We start from the raw sequence: 26061 nt of genomic DNA on the forward strand, positions 1-26061 counted from the left end.
GTGTGAGAGGACTCTGCTCCCTGTGGTCTGTAGGTCATATTATCAAACTGATAGGTGAGAATGGTCAATAGCCTTTTATTAAAAAAAAAAAAAATTTAAGGTTGTATTTATTGGTTTGACGGAGAAAGAGAGCGCAAGTAGGCAGCGGCAGGCAGAGGGAAAAGGAGAAGCCGGCCCCCCGCTGAGCAGAGAGCCCCACATGGGGCTTGATCCCAGGACCCTGAGATCATGACCTGAGCAGAAAGCAGATGCCTAACTGACTGAGCCACCCAGGCACTCTGGGCAATAAATTTTTCAATAGGAATCAGCCTCGGCCATTGATACTGACTAAGCATCTTACCACCCTCAGCACAGGGCACTTCTAGGGAACAAATTAAAGAGAGTTCAAGTTCTAGCTGTTCCCATGGGTGAGCTCCAGCTATTGCTAACACTCGCTCCGATTAGTTGTGTTCTTCTATACCCACAGTCTCTAAGACAATGTCATTATCTTGTTTACAGATGAGGGGACCCACCTAGAGAGGCTAATTCCTCCAAATCACAGAGGTCACAAGTAACAGAGCTAGGGAGGAAGAGACACCTGACGGTGAAGGAGAGAACAGCAAGGTCGAGGCCACTGGTAACCCGGGGCTTGGGTATAGACCTGGGTCTCCAGGCCAGAACCAGACCAGTTGTGAGGTCTGGAATGGTGCTGAAGGAAGGAACCTTCACGTGTGCCATCTGTTCCACCTGCACTTGCCCTTGGGCATGAGAGAGGAACCCCCAGGTCGGGTAACTCAGAAGGACCGAGAGGAGTGGAGAGGACTGCTAGCCTGGTGACAGCAGGGGAGTTTATGAACTGCCGAGGCGTGCAGACCCTGTCCACAAGCTAATGAGAAACCCTTTCCATCCTCCCAGCACTGAGGCTGCTGCTCCAGTCCCTGCCCCAGGCCCTCAGCAGAGAATTCATTCCGCCAAACAAAGCAGCCCCTTAGCACTCCTTGTATTACCATGGCTTTAAGCCTAGGAATTCCAAGGACAGACTTGTTGAACTACTTCTGGCTCCAGCACTTGTAGACTGGTCCTCAGTTCTCAGGGGTTTGAAGAAATATTTTCAGCAGGCCCCAAGTGGGGAGCCAGCAGGCCAGCTAAGTGTCTTTCCCTTGAGAGCCCATTTGTTTTCCGGGGAAGCTCAGCTCTAGTGGACACGCTTCCGGCATCCCCAAAACCCTGGGGCCCTACACCTTCAGGATTTTAGTCCCCAAACAGGAGGTTCCATCTAGGTGGTGCCATCTCAGCCCCTCCCCCACACAACCTGGAGTGGGGGGCACAACACACCACACCCTTTGCCTGGAAGGGGGCTCTGCCCACTGGCAGCATGATGGACCCAAGAGTTTGCTGAGGTTTTCAGATGTGAGAAGCCCAAAGATCTCAGAGAAGAGTCTTATGTCCTAAGCTAGTGAGAGTGTGGTCCAGGATCTCAGGAAGGTAACATCTCTCAGCCTTTTTATTTGAAAAACAGTAGGAAATCTATTCTGTGATTAGGTGAAAGAATGACTGTATTCTTTTTTTTTTTTTAGATTTTATTTTATTTCTTTATTTGGCAGAGAGAGCACAAGCAGGGGGAGTGGCAGGCAGAGGAAGAAGGAGAAGCTGGCTCCCCCCTGAGCAGAGAGGCTGATCTTGGGCTCGATCCCAGGACCCTGGGATCATGACCTGAGCTGAAGGTAGATGAGATACTTAACCAACTGAGCCAACCAGGTGCTCCAGAATGACTTAATTCTTCAGAAATGCACATACACACACATATATGCAGAGGGAGAGAAAGCACACATGCAAATGCAAATAATTGGTGAATCAGGATAAAAGGTTTTGGAAATTCCTCATATCATGCAGCTTTTCTGTAAGTTTGAAATGGTATCAAAATTAAATGGTGACAGGAACACGTGGGTGGCTCAGTTGGCTAGGTGTCTGCCTTCAGCTCAGGTTGTGATCCCAGGGTCCTGGGATCAAGTCCCACATTGGGCTCCCTGCTCAGAAGGAAGCTGGCTTCTCCCTTGGCCTGCTGCTCTCCCTGCTTGTGTGCTCTCTCTCTCTGTTATATAAATAAAATATTTTTTTAAAAAGTTAAATGGTGGGACGCCTGGGTGGCTCAGTTGGTTAAGCGGCTACCTTCGGCTCAGGTCATGATCCCAGCATCCTGGGATCGAGTCCCACATCGGGCTCCTTGCTCGGCGGGGAGCCTGCTTCTCCCTCTGCCTCTAGCCTGCCACTCTGTCTGCCTGTGCTTGTGCTCTGTATCTCTCTCTCTCTCTCTCTATAACAAATAAATAAAAATCTAAAAAAAAAAAAAAAAAAGTTAAATGGTGACAAAAAAGTGGAATTATAAAGATCAAAGGAGCAGATTTAGGTAAGTTAATTCTCATTCCCACCCGCCAAGCCCAAGAATGGATTATGTGTAGATTTTGAATTATTTTTACCCAGTTGTAATCATGGACAGTTTTGAAGTCTGTCTTTTTTCACTTGGTGTCAGTCACCAACTGTTGTCTGTGCTGTTACACAGTCCTGCTCACTATTATTTAAATGACTTATAAAATTCCATTATAGGTCATTGTTTATGCTCTCCCATTGAGGGACACTCCAGAGGAAGCAGGGGATTGATCCTAGATCATCATGAACTTGACACCAGGTGCTAGCCTCCACAGGCTCTGTACAGGGGTTATCTTATTTGACCCTCACCATCACACTAAGATAAATCTTTTTACTCCCCATTTATGGGTAAGGAGCTTATAACAAGCCGACCTCATTCACTAGAATTCAGTATTCAATTGCAGTCTCTCCAACTGCTGTGCTCATGCCTTCCCAAGGCTCTTCCATGACTGAAAGCTTTCTCTTCCTCCTCCTCTAACTTCACGGCTCTTTTTCTGTGCTGCAGTTTCTTTCTTGTATTGTGGTTAATAATTCCATGTCCTGGGGTGCCTGGGTGGCTCAGTGGGTTAAAGCCCCTGCCTTCGGCTCAGGTCATGATCCAAGGGTCTTGGGATCGAGCCCCGCATCAGGCTCTCTGCTCAGCAGGGAGCCTACTTACCCCTCTCTCTGACTGCCTCTGCCTGCTTGTGATCTTTCTCTCTCTGTCAAATGAATAAATAAAATCTTTTAAAAAAAATTCCATGTCCCAAATCTGAGGCTAGACTGTGGGCCCTTTGAGGGTAGGACTCACAGCAGATTCATCTTTGGAGATCCAACATGCTTAGCCCCTGTGTGTTTTATACATGGCAGAAGCTTACGTCATTTATTCTTACAACAAATATTATATTTATAGAGGGTCTACTATGCACCCAGCACTGTTCTAGATTCTTGCATACATTAGTGATTCAGTAAACAAAATGGAGCTTACATTCCCGGGGAGGGAGATGTACAATAAAGAACATACAGGGGGCACGTAGGTGGCTCAGTCGGTTAAGCGTCTGCCTTCAGCTCAGGTCATGATCCCAGGATCCTGGGATCGAGCCCCATATAGGGCTCTCTGCTCAGTGGGAAGCCTGCTTCTCCCTTTCACTCTACCCCTGCTTGTACTCCCTCTCTCTCTCTCCCTACCTCTCTCTCTCTGTCAAATAAATAAGTAATCTTAAAAAAAAAAAAAAGAACATTCATAGTACATAAGAAAAGCACATATTGTGTTAGAAGTTGCTAAGCTGGGACACCTGGGTGGTGCAGTCAGTTAAGCATCTGCCTTTAGCTTAGGTCAGGAACCAGGGCCCTGGGATCAAGTCCCACATGGGGCTCCTTACTCAGTAGGGAGCCTGCTTCTGCCTCTGTCTGCTGCTCCCCTACTTGTTCTCTCTGACAAAGAAGTAAAACAAAATCTTAAAAGAAAAAAAAGGTGCTAAATAATAGGTGAAAACGGAGCATGACCATGACAATAGCGGGTACACGAAGAGCAAGTGTTTAGAGTTATTGGGGTAGGCCACATTGAGGACGTAATATTCCAGCAAAGATTTGGAGGAAATGAAAGTGAAAACCACATGAATGAACAAATGAAGGAATCAACTTCCTTGTATGATACATTCTAACTCTACAATTAGAAAGCAGTCATTAGGGACGCCTGCGTGGCTCAGTTGTTAAGTGTCTGCCTTCGGCTTGAATCATGATCCTAGGCTCCTTCGGACTGAGCCCTGCATCGGCACTCTCTGCTCCGTGGTAGTCTGCTTCTCCTTCTCCCACTCTCCCTGCTTGTGTTTCCTCTCTCGCTGTGTCTCTGTTGAATAAATAGATAAAATAGTGTTAAAAAAAAAAAAAAGAAAGAAAGAAAGCAGACATTAGAAGAGCTAAGTCTCTAAGTCTGAGAACATAAATCCCAAGGAGAGAGAAGATCAAAGTTTAAAAGCTCATACCAAACACAGATAAGTGAACAATGGCTCATCCCACAAAGAGTGCCAGTTCAGTTGCTCCAAAGTAAGGTCGTCACGAACAATAAAAGCTGCTTTACACGTAGGTAGAAAACACATGAGACTCACACCCATAAAGATGGCATAGGCTGAAAGCACAGGACAATTTTTAATAAACCCATAGATGCCCCCTGCCAGGGTCAGTGATTAGAAAAAGTTGGGGATATTTGTAGAGCATACCCCAACCCTTTGATGCGATCCATGGCAGAAATCTAGTCTTGTGCCATGTTAGGACACAGGGCCTTGGTGTGCTGGACGCTACCAAGACGTCTTGATAACCCTGGACTGCACATCTCATGTCAGCTAGCACTGAGAGCCCTTCCTTTATGCTGGGAGCTGTTGATGTTTGTTGAACAGATTGAAAACTGCACAGGTGGAATTGTTACATTTGGAATGATTACATTTGTGAGTCTGTTTGTTTTTTTTAAATACAAGAATTACACAGGGGCGCCTGGTGGCTCAGTAGGTTAAGCATCCAACTTTTGATGTCCGCTCACGTCATGATCTCAGGGTTGTGGGATTTGAACCCTGTGTCATGCTCCATCCTCAACACGAGTCTCCTTGTCCCTCTCCCTCTGCTCCTCCCCCCATTTGTGCTCTCTCTCTGTCTCTCAAATAAATAAATAAAATCTTTTTTTAAAAATACAAGAATTAGGGGCACCTGGGTGGCTCAGTCATTAAGCGTTTGCCTTCAGCTCAGGTCATGATCCCAGGGTCCTAAGATCGAGCCCCAAGTTGGTCTCCCTGCTCAGGGGTATGTCTCCTCCTCCCTCTCCCACTCCCCCAGTTGTGTTCCCACTCTCGCTGTCTCTCACTCTGTCAAATAAATAAAATAAAATTTTTTTTAAAAACACAAGAATTACATAGAATCAACTTATTCTCTCTCTTTTTTTTTTACAAATATATACACGCTTTTAATTCCATCCCAATCAAAGTACAGAACATTTCTGTTACCTCAGATCCGTGTGCAGTGAGTTTCCCCTACTCTCTACCCTAAGCAATTACCAACTGATTTTTATATCTTAATATTATTAATTTAGTAAATAATTTCTAAGCTAAACAGCTTTTGTTTTTCATAGACTATTTCTGTATAAATACATTAACATAATATTGATGAAATAAATCGTAACTGAAATATATGGAGTTGGCTTAATGTTAAATTTCTTATTTTTTTTAAGATTTTATTTATTTATTTGACAGAGAGAGATCACAGATAGGCAGAGAGAAAGAGGAGGAAATAGGGTCCCCGCTGAGCAGAGAGCCCGATGTGGGGCTCAATCCCAGGACCCTGGGATCACAACCTGAGCCAAAGGCAGAGGCTTAACCCACTGAACCACCCACGTGCCCCTAAATTTCTTTTTTTTTAAGATTTTATTTATTTATTTGAGAGAGAGTGAATGAGACAGAGAGCATAAGAAGGGGGAGGGTCACAGGGAGAAGCAAACTCCCTGCTGAGCTGGGAGCCTGATGCGGGACTCCATCCTGGGACTCCAGGATCATGACCTGAGCCAAAGGCAGTTGCTCAACCAACTGAACCACCCAGTCCCCTCAGTTTTTTATTTCTATACAAATAGAGGCTTCGTTGCAAAACAAATACCTCCTGAAACTTTGCCTCATATATGTAGATTTTTGTTTAATGAGTTTTCTTCAAGTAGGGCACATCCATTGAATATTCCAGTTTTAAAAATGTACTTAAACTTTCTGTATACTGATAGGGTATGTTCTCAAAACAGAAAAGTACGGATCAGCCCATATTGTATGCTATATCAGATGTTATCATTTCCATTAAGAATATATATGTACAGGCTCAAATATGCATAGGATGTCCCTGAAAGATACACAAGGAATTTGGAATAGCATCTGTCCCCAGGGAGGGAAACTCGATTAGAAGGCAGGGGAGGAAGGCGATGTTGTTTTCGCTCTCTATCCTTTTGTATCTTTTGACCTTTGTATTGTGTGTATACATGACCTTGTCAAAAATGAAACAATTTTTAATGCATCATAAAAAAATAAAACATTGCTGTTTCAGGACAAATGTGTATTCACCAAAGTGACTTGGAAATTAAGTAGTGGGTGTTAGTGTTATGACACATGACAGGGGTCAGGAAAAGTATTGACTCAGTCAGGAAATGCCTTCTCCAAAGTGCTCCCTTTAATTGCTGACTGAATTTTAAATCAGTTGACCTCAACTCTGTTTTACAGATTCACTCAAGGTACAGCTTATTTACATGACTTTGTCGGATCGGGACCTCTGCACTGATCTCACAGAGCCAACCATACCTGCTCTTAAAGATTGCCTTTCCTTTTTCTTTTTATCGAGTTGCAGTTTCTGATATATGGAGACTTTAATAATTATATGAGCCATACATATGAACACATAATCTGTACATAATAAGGTACACATAGTAAATAGAGTTATGGAAAATATTCCACCTTGATAGTCAAAGAAACTCAAACTAGAACAAAGAAATACCTTATTTAAGAAGCAGTCTATTCAAAGGTTACCCCCCAGTGGCCAGGAGGGTCTGGTGAAAGTTGCGTGTATTTATCACCGACTAAAATATAAATGAGCTCAGCCCTTGGGCCGAGCATATGTCAATTCATGCAACCATAAAAATAGTAATATCTTTTGACCTGGTAATCCCACTCCTGGGAATTTGTCCTGAGGGAATTTTTTTCCAAAGAGAAAAAGCTCTGTGTGGGAAAGACCTTCATTGCATCTTATCCCTCCGAGGGAAAAGGTGATGGGCTCGAAAGAGCGCTGGTTTTGGAGTCGGGTGTCCGGGGTTTGATGGCTTGATCTGGGGATCTGCCACTTTGTGTCTGTGTGGTGTTGGCAAAGGGACTTGATCTCCCTGGGTCTACATCTTCAGGGTGGAAGGAGGGAAATCAGGTTGGGAGAGCCATGTGGGACCAGAGCATGGAGGATCTTGACTGCGAAGCCGAGGTCTCCAAGCTCTGTGAAGTGGGCGAGAGGATCATTGCAAGTATCTGATGAGAGCTCCACATCAGGAAAATTAACCTGGCAGTGGCATATAAAATGAATGGAACTAGCGAGAAGGTGGAGGCGGGGAGGCCCTTTCGAAGCCTTCCACAGTAGTGTATATGAGAGGCAACGACTAATTAAATGAAACAGCCTAAACTGTGTGAGTGCCTTGTGGGTGATGAGTCATTATAAATCTCCAGCCTCCCCACAGCATCTGTTCTATAGTCTGCACTGAGCAGAAATATTACCTAATAATACCTTCTATTTCCAAAGCCCTTTACAGTTCAAAAAGTGCTTTCATATGTATTATCTCATATCATCTTCTAGGGTGTTTACAAGTTGGCATTGTAAAGGACTTTTCCCAGATATTGTACGGGGCCTTTTCATTTATAATTTCCAGGACCCACCCCTCCTCTCCTTCACTCAGCTTCTCTTTTGTTCGGTGTTCAGCACTTTACAGTTCTTTATTCCATTTCACTGCCAAAAAAAAAAAAAAAATTGAACAATGCACCTGGCTCCTTGCTTAAGTCCCTCCAAAGGCAGGTAAGTCATCAGTGTGCTGGATTTGAGCACATTTGATTTATTTAATCATTTGTTCATTTTTCTCTGATGGCACTGGAGTTTCACATGTTCCACCATATGTTGTCCCTGTGATGCTCCGTACACATGAGCGAGAGCCCCTGAGGGGGCCTGTCCTTCCTTCTCTTCTCTCCGGCTCCAGGAGGCCCAAAAAGGGATCCACAGTCACAAAGACCCAACCCCTGAAAAATGGGACTAGCAACCACCCAGGAAAGCTGGGGCCCTGGCCTCCACTCTGATCGAGACGTCCTAACTCGGGGCTTCTCTGCCTTCCAGAGGCACTAATGAGCAGGGCTGAGCGGTAATTAAGACTGTGCTCAGTTCCCCATCACACAGCACAGCTGCAGCCAGCCAGGAGGAGGGAGAGGGAGGAGGACAGGAAGGATGCCTCCAGCCCTCTCTTCCTGCTCTGAGCCCACTCTCCAGGGCTCTGTCTAGTGCAGCAAGGGGAGTCAATAAAGCCAAAGGACGAGGGAATAACTATGGGACTTATCTGCCCAAGGATCCAGATGCTAGCCAGGTGTTGCTTCTCTGTCCCATGGGATGCCAGTGGGCCAAAGCTGTGGTCTTACCAGAGGTGAGAAGTACCCTGTCTTGCAACCAGGCTGGCACTGTAAGACCTGGGTCACGACGGGGCTGTGGTCTAGCAAGTAAGGGGCAGCATGACCCATGCCACCCAGTACTCATTGCCATGCTTCTAGGGAGTCTGAGACCTTCTCTGGCTCACCTTACACCAGTGGGTCTACTCTGGAGGAGGGCCAACAGCAATCACAAATACTCAGTGAGCAACACTGAGCCAAGTTCTGGGGCTCCACAGATCAGTACAATCCAGCCCATTCCAGCACACCCTCCCGTGGGGAGGCAGATGTGGAAACAGACGTACGACTGCTCTGAGAGTGGTGAGAACAAATTCTAAGGGAAACAGAGTAGCCTGGGGTAGACTGAGGAGAGCTCTACATGTAAGGTAGCACTAGAGCTGAGTCTTGAAGCAGAACACGGATTCACCAGGAAAGAAATTTTTGACCAAGGGAGTGCAGCGAGCAAAGGCAGGGGCATGAAAGAGTAGATAGCCTGTCTTAGCGCAGTGAGCCTCCAGATCCCAAAGCTGAGGCAGGCCTGGCCCAGAGCATGAGTGGAAAGAGAAGGGATGGATTCTAGGGGCGTCAGGCCTGGCAGGAGCAATTGCCAGTCTGACTCACATTCCCCAGTTTACACCACGTCGTGTGCTGATGCTCCAAGACTGCCCAAGGGGGTGGGGGGAAATCCCTGGGACGCTGTCCCAGCCACAGGTGCTGAGCAGGAGGAGGACCAGGGGTGAGTTGAGGGGATTGATGGAGAAAAGGCAGAGCTAGAGGGAAGGGCTTAGGCAGAAGAAAAAGGCCCTGGACACAGTTGCCGCAGGGGAAGAGGGATAGTGCTGTGCATGTGTACAAGGCTGGAGCCTGGCCCTCATGTGGGGCAGCCAGGCACCCACCTCTTGCCCTCTGGCCGTGCTCTGTAGTCCCAGGTACCCAAAGGTTCCCAGAACCTACTCTGTCTCCAGGAAAGGGGCAGGAAGAGTCACTGATAATTCTGTAGGGACAGAACTAGGAGGTTATGTCAATCAGCTTGCAAACAGAGGTCCATCACACAAACCTGTGAGTCAGAGAAAAAGAGGTTAGCCTCACAACTGCTGGATCTTTGGTAACATTCTGACCACTTTCAACCATACATAATCAGGACTCATTTCAAATAGCCTTTAGGAAGCATGTTAACTTATGCCCACTTGGTCGGCCGTGCCCTCTCCTGCCAAGTATCCCAAGTATCCCAAGTATCCCAAGACTTCCCCTTCTCTTATCTGAGTGCTCAAGGGCCATTCTCCAAGGGGATTTTGGGTTGACTGATGAATAGAAGAAGGCTGGAATGCTGGTATGTTAAGTCATCACACACCTCTTGGCTGGTGAATGCCCCCTTCATATATTTCCTGCATGTAGACCTTTTTTTTTTTTTTTCGTTCTCAATTGTTGGTTCTTGTTTTCCATAGCAGTGTTTTCCAGAAGGCTTGAGATTTATTGCATGGCCATAGCTTGAAAGTGTAGAAATGAGATCCATACACAAGCTGTGTTCTCTCTGGATCTAACCTGAGGCTGCCCTGTACCCTTCACCTACCTCTCTCTTGAAGTAGGTTAATAGGATGACCATGGACACCCCTTCCTGGTCCTGTGTCCAGCTGAAGCTATGATGGACAGCCTGTGTGTCTGCCCCATAGGGAAAAGATGAGGAGCAGGACGGGTGTGTATGGGTAGGGAGGAGTGTTGTGAGTCCAAGCTCCCATCACAGTCGGGCTACCAAAAATCTGGCAGTCCTCCTTGTGCCCTTGGGGACCCAGCCTCTTCTTTCCTTGCTCACCTGGCAGGCCTGTGAAGCAACTGTGGAGGGACCTTCAGAGCCGGGAAAAGGAGAGGGAGGATTAGAATGCCTTTTATTTTGAGTGTCTTTCTTTGGACTTTTGCATTTATAATATTTCTATTTTTGAAAGAATCATTTGGCTCTTTTTTCTTTTAGCATATTTTCCTTGGAGCAATAGAAGCCTTTGCAATATGGAAAAAGTGACATGTGATCCGAAGGCGTCTGGAGGGGAGCTCTAACTGACCTTTGCAACCACCTACCCAGAGCCGAGACTGGCGAAGGGCGAGCGGAGCCTCCAGGAATGATGTCTGGTGCCCTCCATAGGTCAGTTCACAGTGGGAGTCTTGGTGACAACGTGCAGCTGTGTGTGCGTGCCTGTGCTCTCGCCCCTCTCTCCCGCGGTTTCTCTAGATGGCTCTGGCTGGCACATCTCTCCTCTCACCCTGTGGCCAGCTGTCCCGGTTCGACTCTCTTCCTCTCTCCCTCTCTCCTTTCAGCCCAGCCTGGAAGGCCGAGAGCTGGGCCAGAGAGAAGCAGTTGTTGCTGTTTTTCCCCAGCTCCCGCTCAAACGTGACACCCGCAGAAAGGTCAAGCCCACGTGGTTCGGCAGTTCCCTGCCTGGCCCGCCCTGGCTGTTGCCATGACGACTGCTGGGCTGGAAATGTCCTTAGCCACCTCTGCTCCGCATGTTGGGTGGCCGTCCCAGGCTCCGCTCTCAGAAAAGCTACTCCGTTCGGGAGTTAAAGGGCTTCTGGGAACATGGACAGATGGACAGACAGAAAAACAGGCCGAGTCAGAGGCAGGCACTGTCTCTTGGACACAGAGAAATAAAGCGTATTTAGGGACCCAGAGAATGTGAAGAAGCAAAAAAAAAAAAAAAAAAAAAAGAAAAAGTGAGATGGTTGACGGAGTCTCAGAGCCTCGGCGACACGAAACTGAGGACTGATGAACAAAGCACAACAGAGTCTGAGACAGAAACAGACAACGAGAGGCACAGGGGGAGAGGGGCCCTCACTGAAGAGCAATGGAGAGGGCCTGAGGGAGGAAGAGAGGGAAGATGGGACCGGTGTGAGAGGAGTCAGCCCACCCTTCCCCGCTCCCATCCCAGGAAAGTGCCTTGCCCTGAGCCAGGTGGGAAGCCAGTGTTTTGTCTCATCTCTCTGACATCACAGGTGGGTTTCAGTCTATTTGCTGGCCAGGCTCTTCCTCTGGCTGGATAACATTTGCCAGCCATTTGCCTTGCCCTAAGCTAACGACGGTAAAATCGAACCCCGCCCCAACACACACCCACACCCACCCCCTCCTTGCCATAGGGAGACCCTTGGTTCCATTTCACCCCAAACTCACCATAAATACCTACAGCTTGGCCTCCCTTCTCACCTCCCAGGGGGTGAAATGGGTATCAGAGCACTGAGCAGGGTTGACAAGAAGTGAGGCCAAATTAGGGAGTGCTGGGTGCGACCATCAGAGGTGATGTCGCCCCCTGGTGGGAGATAACTAACATGACAGACAGTGAGTCCGACTCAGGAATGTGGGGGTAAGGGAGAGAGAGGAACGGGAGAGAAGGGTTTCAGAACTCTGACCAAGTAGGCTGGAGGAGTGGTAACTGGAGTCACAGACCAACCCAGATTGGTCCTCCATGCTGGCCAGGAATTCTGCCTCTAACATTAGTGCACTGATTTCCCATCTTTGAGGTGTCTCCAAGGCTTTGGGTGAGGTCTCTCAGGGTCTTTGAGTTCTGGGTCATTCTTAGCCTTAGCTTCTTAAGAAATAATAGGCCATCAGCAGAGGAAACTTGGATTCCCTCCAGCTTTTAACCACTTCTGGCCTTGACCATCGTAGAGTGAACAATGCAGCCAATGTCCCTAATGTCATCATGTCCCAAGCTCACATGTGGGTGTAGAATAGAACAGGTGGTAGCCTGGAGAGCCCAGTGCCCTGGCGCCCTCAGCCCAGACAGTGCAGTGAGGGAGCTCAGCCCAGAAGGGAGACTACAACCCAAGAGAGCTATGGGTGGGCATCAGACAAGGCTCTGCCGATTTAGCCAACCAGGAGAGCCCACTGGGCCACAGAGGCTAGAGCGCGAAAATCAGAATGCCTCTGCTGTCCGTGTCAGGTCCTGGGCTGGGTGGGAAAGGGACCAGGGCAAATGCTGGTGGCGTCCTGCCCCACATCCCTTCAGCCTACCTCTGTGTCCAGCTGCAGCTGTGGTGGACAGTTTCCAGGCATGCTCGCGCCTTCCCATCTGTATTGTACTGATTTATAAGACATGTATACTTGGTCATTCCAATGACAACAGTATATTTCCTAGATATCTTTGGTGTTCATCCACAGTCTCTGAAAACATATCAGAGTCAGAAAAGTGAAAGAAATGTCTTGTTATTACTGAAGGACTTCCCACCCCACCCCAAAGGCAAGGGCTGGTTGCCAGGGGGAACAACTACATGATTAGAGGGTGGGAACCTCCTGGGAGGGGAGAGGGGCTATAGGCTGAATCAGCCAATGGCCAGGGACTCAATCGTGACTATGCAGTGAAGCCTCCAGAATAACCCTAGAGGACTGGGTTGGGGAGCTTCTGAGATGGTGAACATGCAGAGGCCGTGGAGAGTAGTGTGTCTAGAGGGGGCATGGAAGCTTCAGGCCCTTTCCCCTACTTTCCCTTATGTTTCTCTTCATCTTGACTACTGGTTTGTGTTCTTTATCACATCCTTTAATAAACTGATAAATGTGGGGCGCCTGGGTGGCTCAGTGCGTTAAAGCCTCTGGCTTCGGCTTGGATCGTGATCCCAGGGTCCTGGGATTGAGCCTCACATTGGGCTCTTTGCTCAGCAGGGAGCCTGCTTCCCCGTCTCTCTCTTCCTGCCTGCCTCTCTGCCTACTTGTGATATCTGTCAAATAAATTTTTAAAAAAATATAAAGTGGTTCCCTTAGTTCTGGGAGCTGCTCTAGCAAATTAATTGAACCTAAGGAGGAGGTGGCTGGAGACTCCAATCTTTGGCAGTTGGTCACAAGCACAAATGACAGCCTGGGGCTTGTGACTGGCATCTGAAGTGGGGGGTGGAGGACAGTCTTGGGGGACTGAACCCTTACCCTGTGGAATCTGCTACAATTTCTGGGTAGATAGGGATAGAATTGAGTTGAATTCTTGGACATCCTGCTGGTGTGTGAGAACCCCACCCACCCACCCACTCCTGTTTGGAATTGGGTCTGTGGTGGGGGGGGACACACCTGGGTGATTCATGAGCATCTGCTCAGGTCATGATTCCCAGGGTCCTGAGATGGAGTCCCACATTGGGCTCCCTGCTCAGCAGGAAGCCTGCTTCTTCTCTCTCTGTGCTCTCTCTCTCTCTCTCTTTCGTTCTCTCTGAATAAATAAAATCTTTAAGAAAAAAAAAAAAAGGAATTAGGTCCAGGAATGCAAGTAGACCATCCCTCTCCTCTGTGGGAGGCTTTTCTCAGCCTCTGCAGGGCACCTTGAAAGTAGCAGGAGCTTAACACTCCCAAACGACAAACCTCAACACTGAGGGATAGATGCTAGTAGAATTAGAGCCCAGATTTCCCCATCATTTAATGAGGGTCTTCGGAGCTGTGATCTTTAAGGCTCCCCAGAGAGATTCCCAGGAGAACTGAGCCATAACTACCCACAATGAACCACTCAGTATACCCTATCCTGTCTCATTCTCCTTATTCCCTTACTCCTGCCTGCTCCCTAAAATAAACTGCCTACATCCCAGTCCTTGTCTCATGATAGGTGTTCAGAGGACATGAAATAGTACAAGGACTGCCTTTCTGTGATCCTCCCTGCTGGAGAGTCTGCCCCACGGGGCTGGGCTAAGATAAGAATTGTTGGAGGGCTCTGCGTCTGACTGATTGGAAGGGGTCATTATCATCTAGAGAGGGAAAAGAGCTCACCAGCTCTCCCTCCCAGATTTTGGGGAGTCCAAAGCTGACTTACTAGCAGCAAATACCTGTAGGTCTCCAAAGGACAGCCATAGACTTTTTTTTTTAAGACTTTATTTGAGAGAGAGAAAGCGAGCATGAGAGGGGAGAAGTCAGAGGGAGAAGCAGACTCCCCGCCAAGCAGGGAGCCCAATGTGGGACTCAATCCCTGGACTCCAGGATCATGACCTGAGCAGAAGGCAGTTGCTTAACCAACTGAGCCACCCAGGTGCCCAACCATAGACTTTCATAACTGGAAAGGACCTTAGAGGTCACCTGATCCAACTTCCTGTGATATATAGGAATCCTCTTTACAACATCTCTGATGCCTGACTGAACCCTTCCAATGACAGGGAATTTACTACCTTTTACAAGGCAGCCTTTTCTATTCTTAGACAGCTTTTTGAAAATTTACCTTATAAGGAATGGTAATTGACCTCCCTGAAACTTACCCACAATGGTCCAGTTTGTCTGTTGTATGTCAGTGTTTCATTTTTCTACTCAAGACTCCTCCAAATATTTGAAGGCCAACTATGTCTATTGTATCTTCTCTTTCCAGTCCACATTGTATTGCCTTGACCTTTCTTTCAATGAGATGGTCTTCTGAGCCTCCTTAGTCTGGATCCTTCCTCCAGGCAGCAACATGAGTTTGTCAGTGTTTCTCTTTCCTAGTACCCAGATGATGCTTCAGAGTCAGGTGGCCAGTGCAGGGTGTATTCTTACACTGTTAGAGCACTAAGTACATTTCTACTATCGATTCCTAGAATTACAAATGTTGGCAGATATACAACACTACTGACTCAACTGGACTGTAAAGACACTGAACATCTGTTGTTTTGGTTTCTCAGCATCCCTTGTGCTTTTCTGCAGGTAGCAGCACTCTCCCCACTTCCCATTCTCAAATGGTTCTGGTGGGATTGCCAACCACAGCACTCTGTGCCTCTAGCCATAGGTTTGGGCCCATGACCTAGGCTCAGCCAATGAAAATATCCTGTCCCTGGTCACAGCACTTGGTTCAATGAGCATGTAACCCAGGTTGGCCAATCAGAGTCCTTTCCTTGGATTTATTATATGGAGTAGGAAAGGCTGGATTTGCTAAACTGAGATGATGTATAGAACTCCCAGGTTTCTACCTGCTATAGCTACCTACACATGAAGAAATAGAGAAAAGTTAAGAGTGAAAGAAAGAGGAGACTGAAGACACTACCCAAGTCCTTGGATCCAGTTGAATTTGAGGCCTGCTCTACTTTTGTCCTTCCCAATCAATATCCCTCTAGGGCTTAATCTAGACTGAGTGTGGCTTATGTCACTAGAACAAACTAGTACATAGTAGTTGTCTTCTAATTGTGGAGTAAATTTTTTTTTATCCGAAATGAAGAGCTTCCTATTTATCCCTATTAGATTTCATACTTTGTCCCATTATTGCAGTCTATAAAAAAAACTTTAGGGTCTGATTCTGTTGCCTAGTCAATTACCTATCCTCTCAATTTTTTGTAAAGATGTCTTCTATGCACTTATCCAAATCATTAATAAAAATGTTTAGCTGGGTGGGTCAGTCGGTTAAGTGTCCAACTTTTGATTTAGGCTCATGATCTCAGGGTCCTGGGATCAAGCCCCAGTTGGGGCTCCATGCTCAGCAGGAATTCTGCTTCAGAATTCTCTCCCTCTCCATGCCCCTCCCCCTGCGCTCGCACTTTCTCTCTCTCTCTCTCAAATAAATACATATTTTTTAAAAATGTTGGGGCCCCTGTGTGGCTCAGTTGATTAAGCCTTTGGCTAAGGTCATGATGCCAGGGTCCTGGGATCAAGAGCTGCATTGGACTCCTTGATCAACAGAGCCTCCTTCTTCCTCTCCGTCTGCCTGCCACTCCCCCTGCTTGTGCTCTCTCTCTCTGTGTCAGATAAATAAGTAAAATATTTAAAAAATAAAAATAGAAATGTTGAGCTGAGCAGAGGAAGGAAGAAGGAGGAGGAGGAGAAAAAGAAGAAGAGGAAGAAGAAGAAGAAGAGGAGGGGGAGAAGAGGACGGGGTATGGGGAGGAGAAGGAGAAAAAAGAAGAAGAAACCAGCATCATGTGAGTTTATCAATCAACAAGCATAGTTTTTAGATGGTTGTTTAAACAACCATGAATTTACGCTACTGTGCCCTTATCCAGCCTACACCCTCCATCCTGTCTCCCAGACCTCACGATTCATTTGGTCACTCTGCTGAAGATCACACTGTACCTTGGCTTCTGCCGAGTTACCAGTGGATAACCTCATCCAAAAAGGACAAAGGATAGAAAGCCAAAAGTGGCCCTATTCTTTAAAATGCCTCAAAACTCAGGGTGCGTGACTGGCTCAGTGGGTAGAGCGGCAGCTCTTGATCTCGGGGTTGTGAGCTCAAGCCTCATGTTGGGTGTGGAGCCTAGTTCTAAAAAAGGGGGGATGGTAATAATAAAATTCTCGTAAACTCTGCAGAGCCCATCTCCTTTTCCTGTGCACTCCCATCCCTCTCACCCACCACTGCGTCCTCCCTCCTTGCTTCTCTGCAAAAGAACTGATTTTTTTTTTTAAGTGGATCAGGTCAGCATGAAGAGAGGAAAGCTCGCCTTGGAAGAGAAGACCTTTACCTCAGAACAATCTGTGACATGAAGCACTTGGGATAGGTGGGTGGGGAAAGGGGTATACCTCTTAGCCACAAGTTGACTTAAGGCAGCCAGTGCACCGAGCCTTAGCACAGCCTCCCAGGGGTGGGTGGGGCATAAAGGAGCAGAGGTCCACCCAGTGTCGCTCCAGTCTGCCCACCCACGGAGCACAGGCTCTGCAGAGGGCTAAGCCAGGCTGGCCATCCCTGCACCACCACTTGCTAACCACCTGCCACTACCAAACCCAAGTGCCATGCTCCCCCTTCTTTTTTTTTTTTAAAGATTTTATTTAATTATTTGACAGAGATCACAAGTAGGCAGAGAGGCAGGCAGAGAGAGAGGAGAAGCAGCCTCCCCGCTGAGCAGAGAGCCCGATGTGGGGCTCGATCCCAGGACCCTCGGATCATGACCTGAGCCGAAGGCAGAGGCTTAACCCACTGAGCCACCCAGCCACCCCATGCTCCCCCTTCTTATTCCCTCACGCTTCCTTCCACTCGGATGCCAAGTTCCGGTGGCTCTTCCCTTCATGCTTCCCACATCCATCTCTCTGTGCCTTCGGTGCCACATCCTTATTCATGTTGTAACCATTATCTCTTCAAATAGTTCTGCCCCATGAGCTCCTTCTTCACTTTCTGGGACTCAAATGGCACATATATTAGACTGTTTGGTATTTTCCCACCAATCTCGGAGGCTTGGTTTTCTTTTATCTTTTCTTACTCCTACTCCTTTTTGTCTTTGTGTTTCTGCTTGGATGATTTCTATTGACCTTTCTCAAGTTCATTGCTTTTTTCCTCAGCTGTGCCTGCCTATGGAATATCTTGTTGAAGGAATTCATCTCTAATACCAAGTTTTTTATTGCTAGCATTTCCATCTAACTTTAATAGTTTCCATGTCTCTGCCGAGACTCTCCATATGTTCCTGCAAGTTGCCCACCCTTTCTGACTAGACCCATTAACATATTAGTCATTATTATTTTAAGGTCCCTACCCAATAGTTCCAAAATCTGTCATCTGGGAGTCTGGTTCTGTTGATTTATCTTTTGACGATGGTTTTGGTTTTTTTTTCTTTCTTGCCTTTTCATGCATGTATGTTTCATAAAATTTGTACTGAATACCCATCCTGTGTAAAGAGCAGAGACTGAGGTAAATGGTATTTATGGCTGGAAGTGGGCATGCCTCTTCGGTTGGTCTGTGGGGTTCAATCAGTCGAGTTAGGAATCAGGTAGGGTTTGGGGTTTGTCGTTCCCACCATTACCTCCGTATGTCAGTCTTTGAATTCCTCGGTAGTGGGCTGCTTAGAGCAGGGACTGGGGTTTCAGAGGGTTTTTCTGGGCTCCTGCTCTGCCCTCAGCTTCTCAGCCATCCCCACATGCCTGCCCCTCCATCAGCAATGGACCGCTGTTGCTTGCCATGTGCTGGTAGGCTCCTGAAGGGGCAGGACACGCAGTGGGGGTGGGCTGAGGATGTGTGTGTCTGTTATCCAGGTTCTGCTTTAGTCTTAGACAACATCCTGAGGGCAAGAGTGAGGCTTTCTCCCCACTCCCTCTGAAAGCCAAATTCTGCCTTCTATCTGTGGTTGGTTTGGGGTGGCCCAAGTTTCTTGCCCTCCCCCACCCACCCCGGAGACCAGACCCTTGCTTGAATCTTCAGCCCATGATTGTTTCCTGCTTTCCCGTTGGGATAGAGGGATTTTGCTTCCATTCTTACTCACTGAAGCAATGGATCTTTGGCTGTGTTAAAGAAGGGCAAAAAGGTTTTGACTCCTCACCCAGAAGCAGGTGAGTTTTGCTTTTATCGCTCCCCCGAAGCAAGACTCTGCTGCCCCTTCCCCAGGGCCTTAAGGCTTTGGTTTATAAGAGGATTGCAGAAGCAGCTGAGGCTTTTTGCCTTCCCTCAGCAGCTGCCTTACCAAGTCCTGCGTGCTGGCACCACCACCTTGGAGGAGGAAAGCCCTCCCCCATTTCCTGCCCTGCTCCCACTCTTCCTCAGAACCTCAGAGGAAGGCCTATGGAAGAAAGCTTACTGTGAGTACAACTCTCCCGTGTCTGGAATAGTCTCCAGCTATTCGAAACTGACATGTGAGCCCACGTGTAGCCTTTTAACTTGTTAAATTTTTTGTTGATTTCCTCTTACTCATGTGTAGTCAGCCACCTCTTTCGTCCATGCTGTTTTTTTGTTTTAAGATTTTATTTATTTATTTGACACAGATAGAGAGACACACAAGTAGACAGAGAGACAGCACAAGTAGAGTGGGAGGGAACACTGACCCAGTGTCCCAAGTGAGGAGTGTCTGTACTGTAGGATGAAAGGATGGGATGAGATTGACATGTCAGCCTTTGCAATCTGCCAAACAGGATTCTATTTGTTCTGTAACGGTGAAACAGTAACTTCAAAGAAATTAAGCTAGAAAATATAAATAAGGGAAAACTACAAGCCACCTAATTGCATTATTCATTTGGATATACCATTGCCAAATGTGAATCTGTGCTTCCCTAATCAACTTAATCATGTGGTGTCCATGGCAGCCCTAACCGTCTTTCCAGATCCAAATCCGATCCTGTTACTGCTCCTCTTAAAATGACCCATTAGTTGGGCACCTGGATGGCTCAGTGGGTTAAGCGTCCCACTCTTGATTTCGGCTCTGGTCCTTATTTCGGGGTCGCGGGATCAAGTCCCGCATCGGGCTCTGCGCTTGGCGTGGAATCTGGTTGTCCCTCTCCCTCTGCTCCCTCGTCCCTCAAGTAATAAAATCTTAAAAAAAAAAAAAAAAAAAAGAACCCAATAGCTCCTTCTGGCCCAATAAAATCCAAGCTCCTTAACATGGCTTACAAAGCCCTTCACACCTGACCTTGTTTCTTAGTTTCCAACCTCACCTTTTGATGATTCCTCCTTTGTCCTTTATGACCCCAACTATACCGAACTACTTTCCAGTCTCTATTCCTTCTTCTGCCTTTAGGCCTATGTACATGCCGTTTTCCTCTTCTGGGACTTGACTATGCCCCCATGCTCCTCTCCCTCCATTCTCACAGTCCGACCACTACCCATTTTTTCTGGACGCAGCTTCCCTAGAACAGCCTCTCTCCCACCTCCCACCCTGACTGGCCTAGGGCTCTCATAGCTCCCGGCACATGCTCTAAAGCAGCCATGCTAATGCCTTGATTCTGCAGCCCAAGCAATTACAGTGCTAATCAGCTAGGCCATCTCACTCCCTCCACCATTCCACGTGGGAAGGTGTGGTTTTGCTCTGTTCACCATGACGCACCGTGTAGGGGCTCAACAAATATGGCCTAGGCAAATGAATCTACTATGCCTTCAGTAACCCACTTCTGGGTTCAAGTACACAGCTCTCCCACACACCGAAGACTGCCATTGTAGTGTCCCATCTTGAATCTTCTAACTCAAGTAGGGCCAAAGCTGATTGGAGTGTCTTGGAATTTTCAGGAAAATGTCTGCTTCCTGTGGCTGCAGCTTTTCTCAACCTTGGGGAGTGACTCCAAGGCAGGGCCAGGGAGTGGCTTCAGGGTGTTTCCTCCAGTGATAGTCCTGGTGGGCAGGCCTGCCTGGGAGGGACACAGCTTGGCAACAGCTGGTGGGTTGTTTGTTTACTTTCTGTGCCTACATCCAGAGCCTATTTCTGGAACAGGACTGGACATAAGTCTGTGCTATTCCAGCACCGATCTTACCAAACCCTGGGTGATGAGCACCATGTGCCAAGAGAGAACAGTGGTGGTCACCCGTCACTTAGCTTATCTCCCTGGCTCTAACCCAGACTTCTTTGGGTATACGAAATCATTTCTGCTTTGCCCTACTGGTAATTGTCCTTACTTGGCTCTAAGGGTTAGCATTACATATTGCTCTGTTTGCTCTGTTTCACTTGGGGTAATAAGAAAAGCCCTCTCAACTCAAATTTTACTGATTTGGGAAAGTGCTAACTGGAGCTCCTTTGGAATTGCCGGGGTCAAAGGAAACGAATCAGCATTTCTGGCCAATACTATTTTTCCTATGGTTAGTCGAATTTCTAAAAGGGAAATGCAACATAAAGAGGTCATTTGACTTATTTATATCACACGGTAAACCACAAGGCAGTAAAGATAGCACTCAAGACTCAAATTCAAGTTTAGTACCATTTCAATAGCTAAGTTAAGTCTGTATTATAGTAAGTCAGTTTGGGAGCTATTATCAAATTTTTTTTTGGTAAATGGTGCTTCACTTTTTTTGAGAACCATCACCGGGCACCTGGTGGCTCAGCTGGTTAAGCATCTGACTCTTAATTTCAGCTCAGGTCTTGATCTCAGGACCGTGGGTTCAAGCCCCAAGCTCGGCATGGAGCCTGCTCCCCCATCCCCCAAAAAAGTGATCACTTAGGTTGTCACTTCTAAGCCAATCAGAAATCAGAATTGCAACTCACTGGACTCCCTTCTGTGGCAGTCTGCCTCTACTAAAAAGATAGGTGAGCAGGGAGCCGAAGCTCTGGGAACTGTGTCCCATACCCCACCCAGGTTTTCACATGGGACTAAAACCCTTCCAGTCCCAAAGTTCCTTTTCGGTTCCTCTAACTCAATTCTCCACCTTCTCACACTAATATGTGTTTCCTAGGTAGAAAATGGGAGGTAGGGAAAAGGCAAAGCTAGAATCTCGCCTGAATTACAGAAACACTATTTTCTGGTATGGATACATTCTCTGACTGATGATGGGCTGCTCTTTAGAAAGTGTTTTGAGACCTTACCTCTTTTTCTCTTAAAAAAATTACTGAGAAGAGAGTGATTTTTGTTTATCATGCAGGGAGAAGAAAACTCAGTCTTTAAACAAAAAAATCTATCCATCCACCTGAAAGCCATCAGATGGCCCTGTAGGAAGAGTGTGGTCTAGCACCTGAACCCCGGGCAGGGATGGCAACCTGCAAGTCCAGGGCCAGGTGACTGTCAGTGTCTGGCTTCCTCAAAGTGTCTGGGGAACACAAAGGGTCACTCTCTATGTCAAAGGAATCCTACTATTAAAAAGCAGGAGGGGGGCACCTGGGTGGCTCAGTGGGTTAAGCCTCTGCCTTCAGCTCAGGTCATGATCTCAGCGTCCTGGGATCGAGCCCCGCATCGGGGTCTCTGCTCAGCAGGGAGCCTGCTTCCCCACCCCTTCTCTCTGTCTGCCTCTCTGCCTACCTGTGATCTCTCTCTCTGTGTCAAATAAATAAATAAAAAGTAAAAATTTTAAAAAAATAAAAAATAAAAAGCAGGAGGAATAAAACTAAGACAATCAATTAAAAAAAAAAAGAATATATCTCCCCAAATTTATATAATTCAGCAAGTTTGTCAAACTACCTGGTTGATTCCTGTCCTTTCAAAGCAAATACTTGATTTAGATATGGGCACTTGTTCTCTGCAGATTTGGGAGTTGCCCTGCTTGTCATTAGGGACTTGAAACCTATCACCCAGGAAGAAGCTCCATGGAGCCACAGCCACAGAATCCTGGCCACAGAATCCCACCCTCAGAGCACCAAGGTCTGCCTTGTCAGAGGATGCATGTTAAAAATAGAAGAATGGCAAAGGTAATCTGCTCTCTTACATCATCGTTCACTTGTCTTTACCTCCCCACTGCCTGGGAGCATCTCTCTAGGTGGGGGAAGCAGGTCAAGAGCACCACACACACGACTATTCTCATGTGGAAAGTTTTATACAGACAACACAGGCTAAACAAGACCACTATAAAGGAGGGAAACACAGGCTCAGTCAGGAAAACTGCCACAAGTGAGCTTGGAACTATTCAGGAGTGGTGTCAAATACCAACAACATATTTATAAGTCTAATTTGAAGCCTGGCCCTTTTTAAGTGCAAGAGGAAGTTAGGGGAGAAACCATGCATGAAACCAAAAATAGACATGTACACACGAACACCTAAGTTTTCACACTTTTGCCCATTTTCTCCACAAAGAACAAACCAGACCCGAGAAAAGTGAAAAGCGCAGACTCTTTTCCTCAAGTCCCTGTATTTATTACAAACTTCGAGAAGCCCCATGTGGGCTGTGGTTCCCAAGGAGGCAGACTTGATTCTCCTTGGCCCCACTCACCCCTGACAGTTAACCAAGGGAATGCTCAGAATGCAGGCAGGAACATCCAGAAGAGGGAAGAAAAAATATGGCTTACTTAGCTTATATATTAAACCCAAGGGTATTGGTTTCTCCAAATACTTTCATAATTGCTGCTTCGCTAAAGTCTTAGCGGACTTCTCACCTGCATCGACAGAGCTCAGGCAAGCTGTGAGACCCAGAGGAAAGCAGTATGTTGATCCAGCATGCACTGGGGCGATCACTTTATCCGACAGTCACACACGCCAGCCCCAAGTCCTTGGGGGCCCACAGCTGTTTGCTTTGTTGAGTGGGAGGGTGGGCTTCCCCCCTCCCTAGATTTCTCCTTGCTGCTCCACCGAGCTCTCTGCTGTTCCCTCTGGACCCAAGACAGCTGCTCAGTGTGTGTGTGTGTAATTTATTGTTCCGCTGCTGCTGGCTTGTCCCCAGCCGCTGGCTTCTCAACCTGGGACTCCGGAGGAATCAGATACTGGACCTCCTCTGTACTGATGGCTACTTTATCTGGCTGGAGCCACCTCTTGAAATGTTCCAAGGTGCTAGGAGAGAGCAGGAGGATAGGGCGGCTGCGTCAGACCCGGCTGATTAATTACTTAATGATTATCTCAGTTACTCAAATGCTGCCTTCCCGCCCACCAACAATTTCTTTCTACAGTTGTTTTTCACTGCTAAGAGGGGACGGCGCAGGGTGGGGGGTGGGGGAGGATGACGATACCCCTCTGACAGCTGTGCATCCTGGCAGCTCAGCGGCATAATTTACCCCCTAGTGGGCACTGGCTATAAGCAGCAACCAGGCCCCCTTCAAATGCACAGCCTCTGAAGGCCTGGCAAGAATAGCTAGAGAGGAGCTTATGCCTAGGTCCTGTCTTTTTTCCCTTAAAACCAGAGAGGGAATTGTCCAAGGAGGAAACATTTAAATAAATGCCAAATTATTAGCGAGCATCTTGAAATCTCCCATACCTGAGGCACTCTGAGTCCATTATACTTAAAGCAGTTAGCTGCACAAAGCATCATTTTTGTGGGGGTTTTTTGTTTGTTTACTTCATCCTATAGCAAGTCCCCAAGATGGAAACATCTGCGTGGCAATTTCTCCCACAGAGAAATAGCCACTGTGCAGAGGGCTCTTTTTGGGTTTGGATCTGTGAGGAGGGGGGAAGGGTCCCCTCTCGCCTTCCTTAAGTACCCAAGACCCTCCACTCTAATGCTTACGAGATAAACATAGTAAACTATAAATGATGACAAATAACGGAAACCTTATTCTATGCTCTTCAGCAGCCCAAAGTCTTAAGCCAAGAGGTCAAGCCATCACCAGCAGGTTTCAGATGACTAAAATGGCAGAATCGTGATAGGAGGATTTCTCAAAGGCATTGCCATGAGGAGAATCACCTACCTGTGGCCTTCACATATGTGAAGAATCACAAGGTTCCACTGTAAGATGGCCTCTGTTTAAAAAAGAAACTTTGAAATCTGCAAATAAATGCCTATCTACTGTTTCTGATGCGCTTGTTCTAACACTCATAGAAAGAAGTGTTCCCACAGACAACGGCTCAGGGGAAAGGGTGCCTACAGCTCAGGGGCCCAGGGCACTCCAGGAGCATTTCATCTTCCTCTCCCATGCTTTTCACAGAATTGTTTCAGTTGCTTCTACAGAAAAGGGAACATCTTCGCATCATTGTAAGGTATTGACAGACACACAGAAACATTAACTCGAGCCTTGGTGCTGATCTGCTTTCAAAAGAATTCCTACTTGAGAATTGTGCAGGAGCAAATTTTGTCTTTTCTTCTCAGAACTGGAAAGGAGGCAAACATTCAAGGAGAGAGAGAAGAGAATACCAAATGATCGATGGGTTGGGAATGTGTGCATCTTCAAGTCTCTTGTGTTGGTGGAGTTTAAGGCTCAACTGGATTGAGTCTTCAGAGACAGAAAAGAGCAAAATGTGTATGATTTTCTGAACCCTCAGAAGGTAGTAGTTGGGCTGACCTTAGATGCCACATTAATTTCTGAAGAATCTGGGGGCACAATGATGCAGTATTTAAGACAATGTAAGTGAAAATGCTCTGTATGTTGAAAAGTAAGATGTAACTATCAAGTTTTATTCACCTACAGTCCCCCACTTCAGCAGCTGTTTTATCTGACATCATGGGACTTAATGTTAAGTCAATGTTAACGATGTGTTGCAAACTTAGGTGATGTTTCCCTAAGACCTTTTGTTAACATTCAGGCTTTTACTTCCCTCACCAATTTTTTATTCTGAATAATTTCTTACCGAACTTTAAAAGTCCAGTAGGACTAACACTCATGGCTAACATTTACATTGTACTTACCAGGTGCCCGGGTCTGTTCTAAGCACTTGAGACACTGTTACTCCTTTAACACTCCCAACAGCATGAGGGAAGAGCTACTATTCCCGCTTTACAGAGCAGGAAACTGAGGCACACCCAGGTTACTTTCTCAAGAACATACAACCAGGAAGTGGCAGAGCCTCTTTCTCAGGTGTCGAGCACCGTTCCTCTCTTTGCGACAGAAAGCCCTCTCCTCCTCTCTGCATTCAGCCCATCTGCAGATACTCCTCAAGTCCTACCTTCTTCTCTGGCACAAACACCAGAGCCCACAGGGAGCTCAAGAGTCTCTCAACTCCCAAAGCATGTTCTGTCACTTCCACTCACCCGGCTCTTTTCTTATGCTGCCTTATTTTGTTAAGTATGTCTTTATAAAAATTTGTTGTCTCTCCCCAAATGGTTGTGGGGACCAAAAAAAAAAAAAAAATGGGGGAGGGATACTAAAACTTCCTTACATCTCCCTGCCACCCCAGCACTCTCAGCCCCATAACGTCATGAGTAGTGCCTTCACACAGTAGATGCTTAAGAAATTAATTCATTTAGGGACGCCTGGGTGGCTCAGTTGGTTAAGCAGCTGCCTTCAGCTCAGGTCATGATCCCAGCGTCCTGGGATCGAGTCCCCCGTCAGGCTCCTTGCTCCACAGGGAGCCTGCTTCTCCCTCTGACTCTGCCTTCCACTCTGTCTGCCTGTGCTCACTCTCGCT

General features: G+C 47.0%; 1 protein-coding gene and 1 long non-coding RNA gene across 6 annotated transcripts in view; one reads left to right on the forward strand and one right to left on the reverse strand.

Annotated features, from left to right (window-relative positions):
- The window catches only part of LOC131999635 (uncharacterized), a 41421-nt gene extending 15394 nt beyond the window's left edge, over positions 1-26027 (forward strand). Inside the window, exons 2-4 of the long non-coding RNA XR_009399081.1 lie at positions 10534-10701; positions 22322-22484; positions 24290-26027. This is a non-coding gene — a long non-coding RNA (uncharacterized LOC131999635). The remainder of the gene's footprint in view (positions 1-10533; positions 10702-22321; positions 22485-24289) is intronic.
- The window catches only part of CCDC32 (coiled-coil domain containing 32), a 10376-nt gene continuing 7219 nt past the window's right edge, over positions 22905-26061 (reverse strand). For all 5 annotated transcript variants that reach the window (XM_059372527.1, XM_059372528.1, XM_059372526.1 and 2 more), the window contains exon 4: positions 22905-23556. In XM_059372527.1, coding sequence (XP_059228510.1) covers positions 23418-23556 — 139 coding nt within the window. In that variant the 3' untranslated portion in view covers positions 22905-23417. The remainder of the gene's footprint in view (positions 23557-26061) is intronic.

This window comes from Mustela nigripes, chromosome 13 (genome assembly GCF_022355385.1).
Source record: "Mustela nigripes isolate SB6536 chromosome 13, MUSNIG.SB6536, whole genome shotgun sequence".
In the NCBI taxonomy this organism is placed as follows: domain Eukaryota; kingdom Metazoa; phylum Chordata; class Mammalia; order Carnivora; family Mustelidae; genus Mustela; species Mustela nigripes.